The sequence below is a fragment of the Pseudorca crassidens genome, chromosome X, assembly GCF_039906515.1.
Source record: "Pseudorca crassidens isolate mPseCra1 chromosome X, mPseCra1.hap1, whole genome shotgun sequence".
Classification (NCBI taxonomy): Eukaryota; Metazoa; Chordata; class Mammalia; order Artiodactyla; family Delphinidae; genus Pseudorca; species Pseudorca crassidens.
Window position 1 is genome coordinate 36,375,389 of NC_090317.1, and position 15,756 is coordinate 36,391,144.

The 15,756-nt window shown below is 40.0% G+C and overlaps 1 protein-coding gene across 12 annotated transcripts in view; it reads right to left on the reverse strand.

The window, feature by feature from the left end:
• The window catches only part of PAK3 (p21 (RAC1) activated kinase 3), a 283,577-nt gene that overhangs the window by 21,248 nt on the left and 246,573 nt on the right, over positions 1-15,756 (reverse strand). For all 12 annotated transcript variants that reach the window (XM_067723280.1, XM_067723277.1, XM_067723281.1 and 9 more), the window contains 5 exons: positions 8,441-8,489; positions 8,015-8,127; positions 6,122-6,239; positions 4,606-4,705; positions 3,908-4,104 (listed from right to left, as the gene is read on the reverse strand). In XM_067723280.1, coding sequence (XP_067579381.1) covers positions 3,908-4,104; positions 4,606-4,705; positions 6,122-6,239; positions 8,015-8,127; positions 8,441-8,489 — 577 coding nt within the window. The remainder of the gene's footprint in view (positions 1-3,907; positions 4,105-4,605; positions 4,706-6,121; positions 6,240-8,014; positions 8,128-8,440; positions 8,490-15,756) is intronic.

The following is a 15,756-nucleotide window of genomic DNA, read 5'->3' on the forward strand; positions in this document are numbered from 1 at the left end:
AGGGTGTGTCAGGATTTCAACAAAGTGACCCATGATACTTTTTTTTAGATGGAAAGGAGAAATGTAGGCAGAATGATAGCATGCTCTTTTCTGGTTGAGCAAGCATGCTCAAAGAGGGCTGATGAAGAACTGTTTTTCAATATAGACGGGGTTCTACAAAGGGCTTGCCACAGAGCTTTGTATCTGCTCTAGGCCTCGGTGTGGGAACTTGACGTCGTTTGTTCTTGAAGCTCCACAGATGATTCCAACGTGTAACCAAGGAGGAGAACCGCTAGTACAGGATAGGCGGTTCACATACTATCCTCAATACTATTTTAAGCCTTCAGATAATCTCTTCCTGATACCGATAACTGTCTTCCAAAGATCCCGTGTTTGATACGGTTTCACAGATGCTTAAAGCAAGGGTAGAAAGAGAACACTCAAAGTTCATCTCAACTAGGATAAAGGTCTGGAAAATTACACAGAAAAAGGGCTTCATCCACAGGGTCCAGGAGGGACCTCAACTGGATGTCACTGAGACGTTTCACAAACACCAGAATCCCTCAAAAGCCATTGACAAGAACAGCCCCATTATGTGGAATGCGAAGTTAAAAAGAGGCACTCTCTCAGTGCTGAGGAATAAAAACAACAACAAACCAAAGATTTGTTTTATGGAAATGATTGTGCCTCCTTATTTAGAATCAGGTCATTATAATCACAGGTTTATAAAAAGATAACTTCAAATTAACACAAAAGTTGGGGAGATGAGCAGTGTACCAACGTTTGATTTGCATATCCACAGGGAAAGTTCGATTTTAACTCCAGTCACTTTGGCAAACAAAAAGAACAAGGCACTTTATTATTGGAGGCGTCACTAAAAATGTCCGTGGGTCACAGAACGAGGCATCCAAGGCCAATTAACGTTGAGTGCAAAGACTTCAGGCAGTGAGGAACTTGTCTCTTCTCTGTCTCTGGAAGGGTATCAACCTCATAACATCGGCACAGTTAATAACTCTCTGACCTTTAAAAGGCATTTTATGAGCAAATTAGGTCAATTAGTACAGAGCAATTTACATTAAAAAAAATCCCAACCGCTTTATAACTGGGGGGAGGGGGGAGTCGCTAATTCCTTGCATCAGTGGTATGTTAACAGGCAATATTTCTAGAGGGTTTGCTCAGTTCCAATGGACGCAACAAAGACACAAAAAAAGCCACAGTGAAATGCAAACAGCCTTCGAATGTACAGCCCCAGATTTTACCTTTAACCTCTGCTGCTCAGTGTTACCTGTTCATGGTCATTTATACTAAACTGTGGAGGACTCTCCACTGCTCGAAGGGATGTGAGCATAGTCAGTGTGGAAGGGAAGTTCTTGGGGGAAGTGGGGAATCCGATCTCCCTTCATGAATGGGTAAAAAGTATTCGAAGGATCCTTTCTCACTTTTCTATTGATATATAAATCCCCTCCCCCATTCTCCTTACAATGAGCTACACACTGTGCTAGGTGTTTACATGCATTATTTCATTTAATTTTCACACTAACTCTGCAGGAGAGATATTGTCCCCATTTTACACACAGGAAACAGGCTTATAAAGGTTTTGAATGACTTGCTGAAGGTCACAGCGATGGCAGGTTGTGGAGCCGAGACCCACCCAGTTTTGCCTGACTCTGTGGGCCAAATGCTTTTCATATCAACATGCTAGCCTTCACTCTACCACTCTGTCTCCCTTCCACTTCCTTCCTTTTTTTCCTCCTCAAAGCCCAAAGAGGTGGATGAGTGGTGGTCTTGGAAGGATTTTAAAGAAAGAAGGGCTAAGCCAGTTCTCTTTTATACCTCTCCCAAAGTTCTGCGATTTTCAATTTCCCCACACATGGTCTGGTCACCAGGATCCAAGAAAACACAGGCTTCCAACAGGGTCATGGTATATCTTTTTCTGTCCAATCTCTCCAGGGTTTCAGTGACTACATTTTTCAAATTCCAAATCAGGGCATATAGCCGGGAACACTGGCTTTTATTTAAGAGAACGTGAGGACAACATATCTAAAATCAAAACTTAAAAGGTCCTTGTGGCGCCTGGCAGACAGATAGAGGGCCGGCACCATACGGACTTGGTGACTGAGTCATTGGAGGTGGATCACACGTGGAGAGGAAATCTTTGTCAGTGGAATTCAACCGGGTGGTCTTTCTGACGAATCTTTGTGTTACAGCCTTAATGTAGGCTTCCTGAACCTGGTGGCTTGTTAATCTACAAGTACTTATTTAGGTACAAGGCTGTGGATCCTAAGAGACAAGCTGTTAATTATTAGCTCTAATCCTAGGCTAGAAGATGCCCATAAAGATTAAAACTTGTTTCCTTTTTTCTAACGATCAACAGCCTAGCTGAAGAGCGATCAACTGTAATTGGGGAACGAAGAAGGTAATAAATGCATTACTGAGACCACTTGCTTTACAGAGCCATTGATTTAATCCTTAAATTTTGCAGGTTGTAAATTACTCATTAGAAGGCAGAAAGCAAAATAGCCATAATCCGTTTAGTGCCTCCAAACTCCAAAGACTTAGAGGAGGAAATCCATGGAAACAAGAGACCTGATGTGTTCTTTCACTGCTACTTCTTAATGGGCAAAGGTGGTTAAACAATAAGGACAAGCCCATGTAATTACCCTGATGCGCTGGTCCATAGGTCAGGGGTGGGCTTGATTCAATTCACGGAGGGCTGACCCACAAATGGTGGGAAAATGCCCCTTCTTTTTCCACTCAGCCGCATCGTACCTCCAGATTGTTTCATGAGACCAGAGCAATAGCCCATAACATTCATTAGGGCATTCACTCCTATCTGTTATTTTCTAATCAGTGCCGGGACTAGGACAAGAGGCCAAGTACCAGAGAGAAATTAGAAGGGGGCGAAGAGGAGGCTGTCCCCGTCTCCATACATGGGGAATGCAGCTCCCAATTACAAAATGTTCAACTGCAAAATAACTAGATAATTAGTCTGTAGGTTTCTTTACATGTACAGAAAGCCACATATATTTGGCTTGAATATGAATCTTATAAGCTTAACGTGTAAACACTTAACCATTTACTAATGGTTTTTGTATATACTAAGGGTAAAATTCAATTTTGGACGCTTAGTGGTAATGAAGCAAACAGTATGCAGGATGCCTTCGGCACTGGCGCTCTGCACGGGTTTTGAGATCAGAATTTGAATCAGTGCATATTTCCTTTTCTCAATAGTGTGATGCCCTTTATATATTGGGTATATAACATAGCTTCTGGCTCACCTTTAGGCTTTATTCAACAAAACAGCTACTGGCTCCCTTCTGTACTGAGCAACCTCTGATTCTGCAGTAGCAAACTGAGTTACCCAACACAAACGATTTCCATTCATTTTCTACTTGACAGTCTAATAAAGTTTGTGATGTCACCAGGCTGTGTCTATCTTGTGTTCCATTCACTACCCACCACGCTGCTGTTGCTCAATAAATCATTACTGATAATGAAACAAAATCTAATTTAAAACATTATAGCTGGTCTGGAAATGTGTTTATTTACTTTGTTAAAGTAATTATAAAGTAAGTGTTTCCTAGATAGATCATTTAACCATGGCGTGTGATAAAAATACTGTTTTCTTCCCACATCTTGCTTTAAAAAAAAAAGCTACATTTTTTTTAACAGCAGAAAGCTATACTAAAGAATTTTAAAGACCCCTGGCATTAGAAATAGCGATATCGAAGCATTTGAAATAACTGTTGAGACATCTTAAGAGAAACAGGAAATAACTCCTAGTAATTTTGAAAATTATAACTTGAAGCTTCTAGGTCACTCGTCCCATGAAAGACCCCATTCTGGCCACTTTTAGTGGAGACAAGAAATGACATTTGGCTTTTTCCCTTTCCTGGGGATGAAGTACTTGAGTTTTCTTTCGACTTACCCTGAGTGGATTTTCATTAAGGTAAGGGGGTTCACCTTCTACCATTTCAATCGCCATAATCCCCAGAGACCAGATATCAACTTTGGGACCATAAGCTTTTCGAGTCACCACCTCAGGTGCCATCCAATAGGGAGTTCCCACCATAGTGCTTCGTTTACTCTGCTCAGGGGTGATCTGGGCACAGAACCCAAAATCAGCTGCAGAGAAGAAAAGTCAGTTAAAATCAGCTCAAATTATTTTTCTTTTACAAGAGGTCACTTTCAGATATGGCCATACTTTCCTTTAGTTAGACTTTGAGCTGCTACAACTGCCTGGCTCATATCCTTCTGTTACCTGACCTCTCAGCTGGTCCAGATTTCAAACGGGTCTGAAATAACCGACTGATGTGATGTCATTTTTACTAGACCTCAATCTGGTTCCCTCCCCACACTGCTCCCTCTAACTTACGGAATCTTTTCGTTTTCTAATTAGGTATTTGTCATCCAGCAGATGGAAGGCATTAGAAATTCTGAACTATCGAACCCCCTAAATCTGGTCACGATCTACAGGAACACATTAGAAAAATTCTTTACCTCAAACTGGGCTCTAAATGCCTTCAAACCCGTCACTTTTAATAGCCCTTTTCTTCTCAAGATAGACAGTAGAAGAGCAGAAATCCCCTGACACTCTCTCAAATGCATCTGAACCGTAATACCTACTCAATTTAACAGAGCCATCCATCCCAAGGAGAATATTGTCACTCTTTATGTCTCTGTGGATCACTTGGTTTGAGTGCAAGAAATCCAAAGCTTGGAGGCACTATTGAATCAGGAAAAAAAAGTTCTAATTATATCACAACAATTTGTTTAGATGTGCTTCATTTCTAGATAAATTTCGGGCAAGGGCATAATTTTATGTTGTTGGGTGAAATAAACTACTAAAGGTTTTCAATGCCATTTTGAAATCATGTTACCATTTACATCAGTGATGCAACTTAGCGTTATACATGTGAGAGCTCCCGACTCAGACTTGGACATGAAGAGTGATGGTGTGATAAGTAGCACTAAATCATTAATACAGCCACAGGAACCAATGACTATAATCATACTTTGACTTACTTATCTGGAGGATGTGGATTCAGCTCGGTCGTTTACAGATACAGTAAGCATCTGCATCTGTGGTGTGATTTCATGTAGTAGGTCTGGAGTGGAACCCTGGAATCTGCATTTAAAACAAGTGCCCCAAGCTATTTCTGATGGACCGACCGTCAGGTTTGGGAACCACTTCTAGGCTCTGAAGTAACTATAGGTACTTGTTTGGAAATGGCTTTGCATTGTAATACTAAAAGACGGAAACCACAGGCTAAAGGTTGAAGAATCCCCTGAATATTTTAAGTTTGATTAATTGCATGAATAGGAAATATATGTGTTTGGTGGATATGTGTGCATACTGGGAAGGGGGAAATTTAAGTGAACAATTTAAAATAAAAAAACAACAAAAGACCAGCTGGAAGTATTTGGTTTTGTTTTACTATCATTGATTTTCAAGTTTCAGTGGGTCAGAGTTCCTCCCTGTGTCTATAGAAAACCTCAACGAATGGGGTAGAGGGTAACACCCAAGATGAGACTCCAATGAGGAGTGTTTTTTTTTAATATTGAAAAAATGAATATAATAAAATATCCTTCGTTTAGCTTGAAACTAGGGATATGCCACTGTTATTGGATAAGAGGCAGACACTCAGACTCACTGGAGGGCTCCACGGGAGGTGAAGATTGTACTGTGAAAGCAACTACTTTCTGGACTGAGGGAGGACCTTGTTTAAACTGTCTTCTAGAAAAGGATTGGATTATAATGTGGTCTATGTTATACATGGATTACATTGCACGTGCAAGGCAAAATAACTGTCATGTAAAAATTCCCCCCAGTCAGAAAGAAGTTCCATGCCAACGTTACTGTTTTCCATATTCACCCAGACTCCAGCATGCAGGCTTAGATATGGTACCTCGTGAATGGCATAATAGAACTCAAAAAGATCCACAGCAAAGCAGCTAAAATAAACAAAGGGGCTGGGGAGGGAGGGTTAGGATTTAAATTGGAGTTAGGATCTTCAATTGTTTTTTAGTACAAAAGATGTACTATTGCTACTTTGACGTTACAAACATTCTGAATAATCAAAGATAAAAAACTGTCAATCTTGGTGTTCTCATCAACCAGAGAAATGTTCTATTTTCTTACCTCTCTGCAGACGGCTGCTATCTGTCCTTCATCCATACAGGTCTCTGTGACCACATCAGTCAAAGAGCCACCAGCCAAGTATTCCATGACTACCCATAGTTCATCACCCACTAAGTAGCTACAACGAGAGAAGAAAAAGACGTTGACTCAGGCCTAAGGAAGTGGAGACCCTTCTATATTTCCATTAAGAAGGGAACGTGCAGTTAGTCTCTGCTTTCGGGCACATTACATAACAAGAGGAAAATATCAATAATGCGTATGAGACACTTCCTTAACATTAGAAGAGAATATGCATGGAAATCAAAGGATCATCAGATAAAAGTGCACCATGGAAGGAAGGAAAAGAGCAAGGAGGCCTCTGGTGACTGACTACTGTCAATCCTTCCATTGTAAAAAGCTAGTTTCAATGAACAGGATCAGTGAATAGCCCTTTTGGATAACTCAAGCCACAGTGTTGATTTCTTGGACTGAACTGACCCATGGCATACAGTTTTACAGGATAATTTATTCAGATCTCAGCATTATTTTTGATTCTACTCAATTAATTACAGAAATCTTTTCAGGTAGTGGCTGAATCAAAGAGAATCAAAGAGACTCATGTTGGCAATGGATTTACTGGGCTGAGGTCTCTGTTCTGATAGAAGTCAGTTATGACATGCCCGTTATCTTTAAGTAGTTATTGAGGGACACAGCCCAAGTGATCAAATATGGAGAGGCAGGTCACCAGAGCAATGTGGGCAAATTCAAACCCCTGGGATCATCTGAAGGCACTTTAGCAGTATGATCAGGTCTCTCTCTTCCCCTGCTCAGCAAGAGAGAGAAATTACAGTGAATGGAATGACCCTGACAATTCTACCCTGCCCCCAGCTTAACGTCAGTATGAAGCAAGCCTTTCTGTTCAGTGGTGCTCAAACTGCAGTGCCCGTAAGATTCACCTGGGAAGTTTGTTCAAAAGGAAATTTCTCATTAAAATTCTCATTTCATAAAAATGAAATATCTCATTAGTGATGGAGAACAGCCTAGCAATCTGCATTTTTTAGAAATGCGGTTTTTACAAAATTACAAAAGTAGAGTGAAGTCACTCTGCTGCAGATGGTCCCTAAATGACACTTTATGAAACCCTGATTTCGACTATAAAACCTGACCCTCCTTCGTTTTGCCCCCCTTTTGCCTCCTTCTGTACCACTCACTGGTCTACTTGGCACAAAACACAGAACGCAAGATCTTAAACTCACTGAGGTTGTAGACCTGGTCTTGTTTCCTTTGTATCCCCTCAGAGTACACAGCACAGTGGTGCTAAACAAACACTTATTGAAACTGAATGAGACAGATGTTAAACCACAACTGAAGAGTTAGTGCTGTCTTTAAATGCCTATTAATAACCCACTGCTAATACCACTGATGAAAGAGACATTAATTACCCGGTCTAGGAAAAAGGTTTGAGATTAAAGTCTCAATTCCCTAGACCTCACTGTCAATTCATCACAAAACACCCATGAAAGCAGGGCCATTGTAGTCTGCCTCCTTTACTTAGATAGCCAGAGACTGCACTGACTCCAAACAAACACTTGATGAAACGTTTCAAACACCACAGCTCTCTCCTATATGCAATAGCCTACTTCCTGGCAATAGGGGGTCACAATCCTCAAAAGGAAATTACACAAACTGCTCATGTTTAGAAGCAAGACCATAAAATGTGTCTTCAAATGTTTAATGCGTGGACACAGATAACTGGGTGCAAGTTTAGCAATAGATCTGATACTCAATATTCTGTAGCATTTGAGAACTATTTGTAGAATGGATGCTAAATGAATAGATCCTAAATAAATATAATTGGCCAAGAAAATGATATCCCATAAAGAAAACAAGTACATGATGAGAGAAAACACTTACCTATCTAAATAATTAACAATATTGGGGTTCTTATTTTCCCTCATGACCAGAATTTCATTAATAATTAATTCCTTTTTGGGTTGCTGTTGAAGGTTCATCTGCTTTATGGCCACCTGAATAATGATTAAAATGCAAGAATGAATTACCATCATCTGATTAAACACGAACAGCCATATTTTTTGGAAACAGTGTCAGGCATACAGATTCTTTATTTTACTAAGCTCTTCCTCGATGCCACAAACCCACGCTCCTTTTCTTTGGTCAATCATGAATTCGTCATTCACTTCAGATACTCTGGACGCCAGTGAAGTAAACATATGTCAACTCAGTGCTACCCGTTTTTTCAGGCACAGATGCCGTCGAAGAGGAATTCTGATCAATATGAATAAAGGAAAGTAGAAGTCAGAATTGAATGTTAACACTTACCTCTTGTCCTGTGGCGATGTCTAGCGCTGTATAAACAGTACCTGATGCCCTGTGAAAGTGAAAAGGATCAAATGAACAAGCAATCAAAGTGTTATCAATATATTTGATTTGGAATTACATGTAATCATTTCCAGGAGAGGGAAATCAGAAAACTCAAGATGAAGGATGAAGTACAAAAGGAACAACCACTTTGTATAGTAATTGCTCCCCAAACTATCATGATGTATCTCTTTTGGTGGGCCAGGAGCTCCAGTCAGATTTCCTGTGTGCCACGGAACTAGGCAGTCATAAATTGAGCAAAATGGCCTTGTTCCTTTCAGGAAACTCCTGGAATATTTTGAACACTCCTTGGACGTTGCACAACCAACCCTGCAGTCCTTGATTAAATACCTTAGGAAAGATTATATCATCTTTTGCTTAGGCAACTGTAAATTAATCTTTGTTTTTAACATATGGACAGAGTGGCTTTTTTCATATATTTCTAATTCTTAAGAATATCTTTGTCTAACAAATGAATCACTCCCAGTACAGGTACTTACTGCACTTACCTGCACTGTAGCTATACAAAGCAATAACAATGTGGTTTTATTGTTGAGCCATTTTTTTCTTTTTGTTAAATTTTGCAACAGCTTCTATGCTTAGGTTTCACTCCAGCCCACTCTTGTCTTAAAATCTATCATTCCTTAAGTCTTAGTAGTACTCATGCTTCTAGTCTAACTTCAGTTACGGGGTTCCCTTGCTTTGAAAATAGAAATTGTCTAGTAAAGCTGAATTCACAGTAACTTCCTGTGAAACACACATGCATTCTGAACCACCTCCCTACCCCATCCCCATGAAAAAGGAAAAGCCTAGTCAATTGCATTGAAACATTTGTGGTGAATAAAGGAATTAGGACAGAGATCAGTTCTATGATTCAGCAGGCATTGTAATGCTGCTACAGTTAAGATCTAAACTTTCTGGTAATTGCTGTTTCTCCTTTGCTTTCTATTTATCTCCCTTGCTGTTTTGTTTTCTGAGTCCAGGAGGTCTTTCCTTATGTCACCCATTTCCTTGTTATTCTTCTCCCTTCTCCCTGGATTGGCCAAACTACTTCTCACAGGCCTAGGAAGTTTACATTACCTGCTCCTAGGGAATAAAATGGGTGGCGTAGTAGAAGGAATATTGGATGGCTAACGGAGATCTGAGTTCTAATGTTTGCCCTAATATCAACAAGCTATATGATCTTGAGGTAGTCACTTCCCCTTTCTGGGTTTCAGTCCCCTCACTTGGAATATAGTGATCACAGTAACAGTAAACGTGTGTTGAGCGTGTTGTGCGTGTCAGGTACTACACTAAGAACTTAATCTTATGCAATCCTTACCATGTTTCTGTAAGGCAAATGCTTTTACCCCCATGTTACACATGAGGAACCTGAGGCTCAAAGAGGTTAAGTAATCTGCCCAAGGTTATATAGTTTAAATCCAAGTCCAGCTGACTCTCTGATCTATAAAATACAGGAAAGGGGCTACTTCATTTGTAAGGTTCTTTTATTCCACGGTCTAGAATCTAAGAACTCTACTGTCCTCCTCACTCGGTGTGGGTATTTAAATATCTATTGGAATGAGAGTGAAAAATCATACTTAATTAACAGATGCTACCTAAATTTGGTAATTTCAGACATTCCTTAGGATTGAGGCTTATATTAAACAAATCAGTCTCAATTTTATGTTTGAGATTCTGGGTTCAGAGCACATATTTGGTGCTCAAGAAGTATTTGTTCAATGAACAAACTAATAAAAGTCTTTGCAAGCAAACATGTAATTGAAATAAAACCGTTCCTTTCTGTGAAGGAAACATTTCTTCTACTTAAATCTACAGATAAGCTATCAGACATTCCTGATTTCAGAGGCCAGTTTGTGATTTGTCCTTCTGAATTTAGAATTGCCTGGGTTCAGAGGAATAGATCACCTCAACCTGGTGTGTATTTCAGCTGCATAAGCCCTGAGCAACTACTTAAATCTATTTGCAGAATGATTCAAAAATGCCTTTAGTTGGTTTATTCCTATATCTGTAGCCAACTTGTACAATTCCTTCAGAGGCAAAAAAAATTGATGGCATCTGCAAAATGAGCACCTATCTCATTGGGCTACAGAGAATCGAAGGGCACAATCTATATAAGCATTTAGCCTTGTGCCCAGATCAGAGCTGATACTTAATAGGGTAACTGCTATTTAAAAAATTTTTTAATTTTATGTTGAAGTACAGTTGACTTACAATGTTCTGTGAGTTTCAGGCGTATAGCAAAGTGATTCAGTTATACATATAAATGTATCTATTCTTTTTCAGATTCTTTTCCCATATAGGTTATTCCAGAATATTGAGTAGAGTTCCCTGTGCTCTACAGTAGGTCCTTGTTGATGATCTATTTTATATACAGTAGTGTGTATATGTCAATCCCAAACTCCTAAAGGTGGGGGGGAGATGGCAATATTATCATTTGTCGCTGCCACTGCTGTTATTGGTTTCACAGTAAAGGATGACATTTACTGAGTCGTTAGCTGGCCCTTCCCAATCTCCCAGCCAAAATATCCTTGCTAGTGTCTGCCCCTATTTTCAAAAAGGACAAAGGCCAAAGCTGACCTATTTGAACACTTTTTGGAGCTCCTCCGTCCTTTTTCCCCCCGTTAGAAAAGTGGTTTTGCCTTTTTCTTTAAGTATGGAATGTCTTTATCAAATGAAGCCGCACGCAGAAACCCTCGATATAAAATGGGAGCTGTTCAAGTTAAAGCTAGGGAGGGAAGCTCTAAATTCCTGCCCAAGTGGCCTTCCCCTTATTCAACCCCTGTGCCCCCCACCCCAAGTCCATTTCCACTGGCCTAGGAGCTAAAATTGCGATTGACTTAGAGTACAAGGGGGATTAGTCTTTAGCATCTCCAGAGCTTTACCTTTCAAATCCTTGGTTTTTTACTCCCCACCTCCCTCAGCATTTCATTGTCTTAAAATTGTTAGAGTACTAACCCTGGAATCCCAATAGCCAGGGTCTTATGGCATTCTGTGGTATAGAATTGCCACAAATCCCCACTCCACAGGAGTTTAAAGACCCTGAAACTCTAGAACATAGGTTATTAACTCAAAAACGAGCTTTTCTCCTCACTTCCCCTTCCTCCACCTTATTGCATATATGCCCTTGTTGGGTGGGAACCATTTCCCCCTTCCCCCCAACTCTTGTTCCCAGTCTTATAATGGTGATATCCTCCCCTAGCCCACTTCGCACCGCCTATCCCCACACCAAACATGTTGTTAGGCATTTGGAATTCACTGCTCTGACCAATAAGTTATTGATTGGCCCAACTTCCAGCCTACGTAGAATCCTCAACACAAATGCACAAACTCAGGTACGAATCCACAGAGTAGAACTTAGTGTCAGCACTCCTAGCACTTCTCTGCACCCCAGTTCTGATGCCTGTCCATAGTTCAGCAATTTAAGATTCAACTGGTATAAATGTGAATCTCTCTCATTCTCTTATTCACCTACTAAAGCACTTTTTGGCCGCTGAGGGCTTAAGGAAGTAGGCTTCATCCCCATCTACTCAAACCTCCCTGGGTTCAAATCCTCCACCCAATTCCTAGTTGTGTGATCCTGGGTAAATAATTTAACCTCTCTGTGGCTCAGGATTAAAGGAGGATTAAATGTGTACAGTGTTTAAAACCAGTTCTGGCATATAGTAATTGCCTAACAAATAATAACAATAATAATACTTATCATTATTATTAGGTTAATTGCTACCTAATATATTCATTAAGTTCCCAAATTGCAATCTGTGGATCACTATAAATCTTTTTAAGTATCTGGCAGTTTCCAAGATATCTTGGTGTTTCAAATTCATAACAGAAATTTGATATTTACCTGAGATGAAGCTAATTAAAATATCACATATATTTCCTTTTAGCTAGAATTATATCAACTTGTGATTACAATATATATCTCATGCTGCTCAAATTCTTTAAGTAGCAGTTATATGGTTTTTGTTTTTTTGCTTAATAAAGTATGGGAAGTAAACTATAATAAAATACAGTTTAATAGTTATTATTATTCACAATGTGGAGTTCACAAAGACAAATAATTGAAGGAATCCTTGGTGGGGAAGTTGGGAAGTACTCTCCTTATAATAGGTGATGCACAGTAGCGTGTACTCCCAAAGAAACAGTCTTTGAGCCAACAAGATGCCACAGTAATTCCCAAAAGACAAGTTTTGCTACAGCTGGGGTATGTTGAATTATCTCAGTGGGTATCTTTATAAAATCTGTCAGTCACTTTAATAGAAAAAAGTCAGTATCATGCAGCACTTTAGGCAGTAAGGATGGCAGAAATCAAACAAAGATGGCAGTTAAAACGAATTCTCTGGTGTATTGGGGATGGTGTGCTAAAATGGTCAAGACTGTCAATTTGATTTTTATGCCATTTAATTACATTGATCCCTTTTATCCTTCACCGCGGGCTGCTCATTGCGGTGGCTTCTCTCATTGCAGAGCACGGGCTCTAGGCGCTCGGGCTTCAGCAGTTGTGGCACGTGGGCTCAGTAGTTGTGGTGCACGGGCCTAGTTGCTCTGCGGCATGTGGGATCTTCCTGGACCAGGGCTCGAACCCGTGTCCCCTGCATTGGCAGGTGGATGCTTAACCACTGCGCCACCAGGGAAGTCCTTCATTGTAGTTATACTGAAGCCAAATTACTATAGGGAGAACATTTGTTTATGATGGGGATTTTGTTTATTCCAAACCTCAGTCCTTCAGATGGTATAAAGAAATCATGCCTTATCAGGACTCAAGAGAATATAGAGATCATCCAGTTTAATCTCCTCACTACAGATGGAAAATCTGAAGCACAGAGAGCTGGGGGGTACGCCCAAGATGACACAGCTAGTAAGTAACAAAAACCTCCTAACTTTGAGCAAGAGATCTTTTGGTGAACCTAGGAATTCAAGTATGCAATTCAATTCAACCGTAGTTCAGTGAACTATGATTCAAGAATATTAAACCAACAGATTGCTCAACCGTTGGGCCTCATCAGCAATTACAGCGTGATGTATACTGCTGGCATCACATTACATGCTTTATCAACAGTTTCTCCCCGACCTGGCCAAGCACTTACTATTCAAATGGAAACACTGGCATCTAGCCTGAAGGGTCCAGAAAGAAACAAAACAATTCACTATTTCTCCCTTTTCCTCCCAAGACAAGTCAGTTTAATTATCAGTAATCTTCATCAGGTTTTGATGTTTCCTGCTCAGAGCCAATGTCAAGCCGTGATCATGAGTAGTTGCCAAAGCAGCAACATGGTAGGACTTATAATTTAGATAAATCACTCTGATTTCAGCATAGAAATATTGCTAGATTAGAGGAGGGGAAGAAGGGCAGGCCAGTGGGGCTAGGAAGAAGCTCATGGTCTGGGAGAAAAAGGAAAGGGCAACAGGACTAGAGGGCTCAACGGGGTCCGAGGAGAGCCTCATGGGAATAAGAGTGAGAGAGTCAGAAGGATAGGGCATTATTCAAGTTTAAGGTTTCCTAAGTATAAATCTGGTGCTAATGAGATCACAGTCAGGAATTTAATCCACATTTAGGTTGGTTATTTTTTACATCTACTTTGACTTCTACTGCTGCTGCTGCTAGAAAAGGTTGTATCATTTATTGAGCCTCACTTTCTGCCTTCTCTATGTAAATGCCATGAGCTCACTTAATGCTCACCCTATACAACCCTGTGAGGTCAATTCTATTATCTTCCTTTTACAGATGGGGAAAGTGGAACTGGGAAATGGTAAGTAGCTTGCCCAAGGTTACACAGTTAGAGTCAGCAGCTGAGCTCAAAAATCCATTGGTTTAATGTAAAATAGATAGCTAGTGGGAAGCAGCTGCATAGCACAGGGAGATCAGCTCCGTGCTTTGTGACCACCTAGAGGGGTGGGATAGGGAGGGTGGGAGGGAGATGCAAGAGGGAGGGGAAATGGGGATATATGTATACATATAGCTGATTCACTTTGTTATACAGCAGAAACTAACACACCAGTGTAAAGCAATTATACTCCAATAAAGATGTTAAAAAAATATACTAGTACAATTAGAAAATACAGGAGAACTTTTAAGTAATAAAATTAATAAATTTAAAAAAACCCAATATACTGTAAAAAAAAAAAAAAGCATTGGTTCGACTCCACAGCCCATGCTCTTTTTATTTTCGTCTGCAGCTTTCACTGTTTTATTTATTTTTGTATTTTAAAAATTTTTTTAATTAAAAAAGTTTTATAAACATCTTTATTGGAGTATAATTGCTTTACAATGGTATGTTAGTTTCTGCTTTATAACAAAGTGAATCAGTTATACATATACATATGTTCCCATATCTCTTCCCTCTTGCGTCTCCCTCCCTCCCACCCTCCCTATCCCACCCCTCTAGCTGGTCACAAACCACGGAGTTGATCTCCCTGTGTTATGCGGCTGCTTCCCACTAGCTATCTATTTTACATTTGGTAGTGTATATATGTCCATGCCACTCTCTCACTTTGTCACAGCTTACCCTTCCCCCTCCCCATATCCTGAAGTCCATTCTCTAGTAGGTCTGTGTCTTTATTCGCATCTTGCCCCTAGGTTCTTCATGACCATTTTTTCCCCCTTAGATTCTATATAAATGTGTTAGCATATGGTATTTGTTTTTCTCTTTCTGACTTACTTCACTCTGTGTGACAGACTCTAGGTCCATCCACCTCACTACAAATAACTCAATTTCGTTTCTTTTTATGGCTGAGTAATATTCCATTGTATATATGTGCCACATCTTCTTTATCCACTCATCTGTCGATGGACACTTAGGTTGCTTCCATGTCCTGGCTATTGTAAATAGAGCTGCAATGAACATTTTGGTACATGACTCTTTTTGAATTATGGTTTGCTCAGGGTATATGCCCAGTAGTGGGATTGCTGGGTCGTATGGTAGTTCTATTTGTAGTTTTTTAAGGAACCTCCATACTGTTCTCCATAGTGGCTGTATCAATTTACATTCCCACCAGCAGTGCAAGAGGGTTCCCTTTTCTCCACCCCTTCTCCAGCATTTATTGTTTCTAGATTTTTTGATGGTGGCCATTCTGACCGGTGTGAGATGATATCTCATTGTAGTTTTGATTTGCATTTCTCTAATGATTAATGACGTTGAGCATTCTTTCATGTGTTTGTTGGCAACCTGTATATCTTCTTTGGAGAAATGTCTATTTAGGTCTTCTGCCCATTTTTGGATTGGGTTGTTTGTTTTTTTGATATTGAGCTGCATGAGCTGCTTGTAAATTTTGGA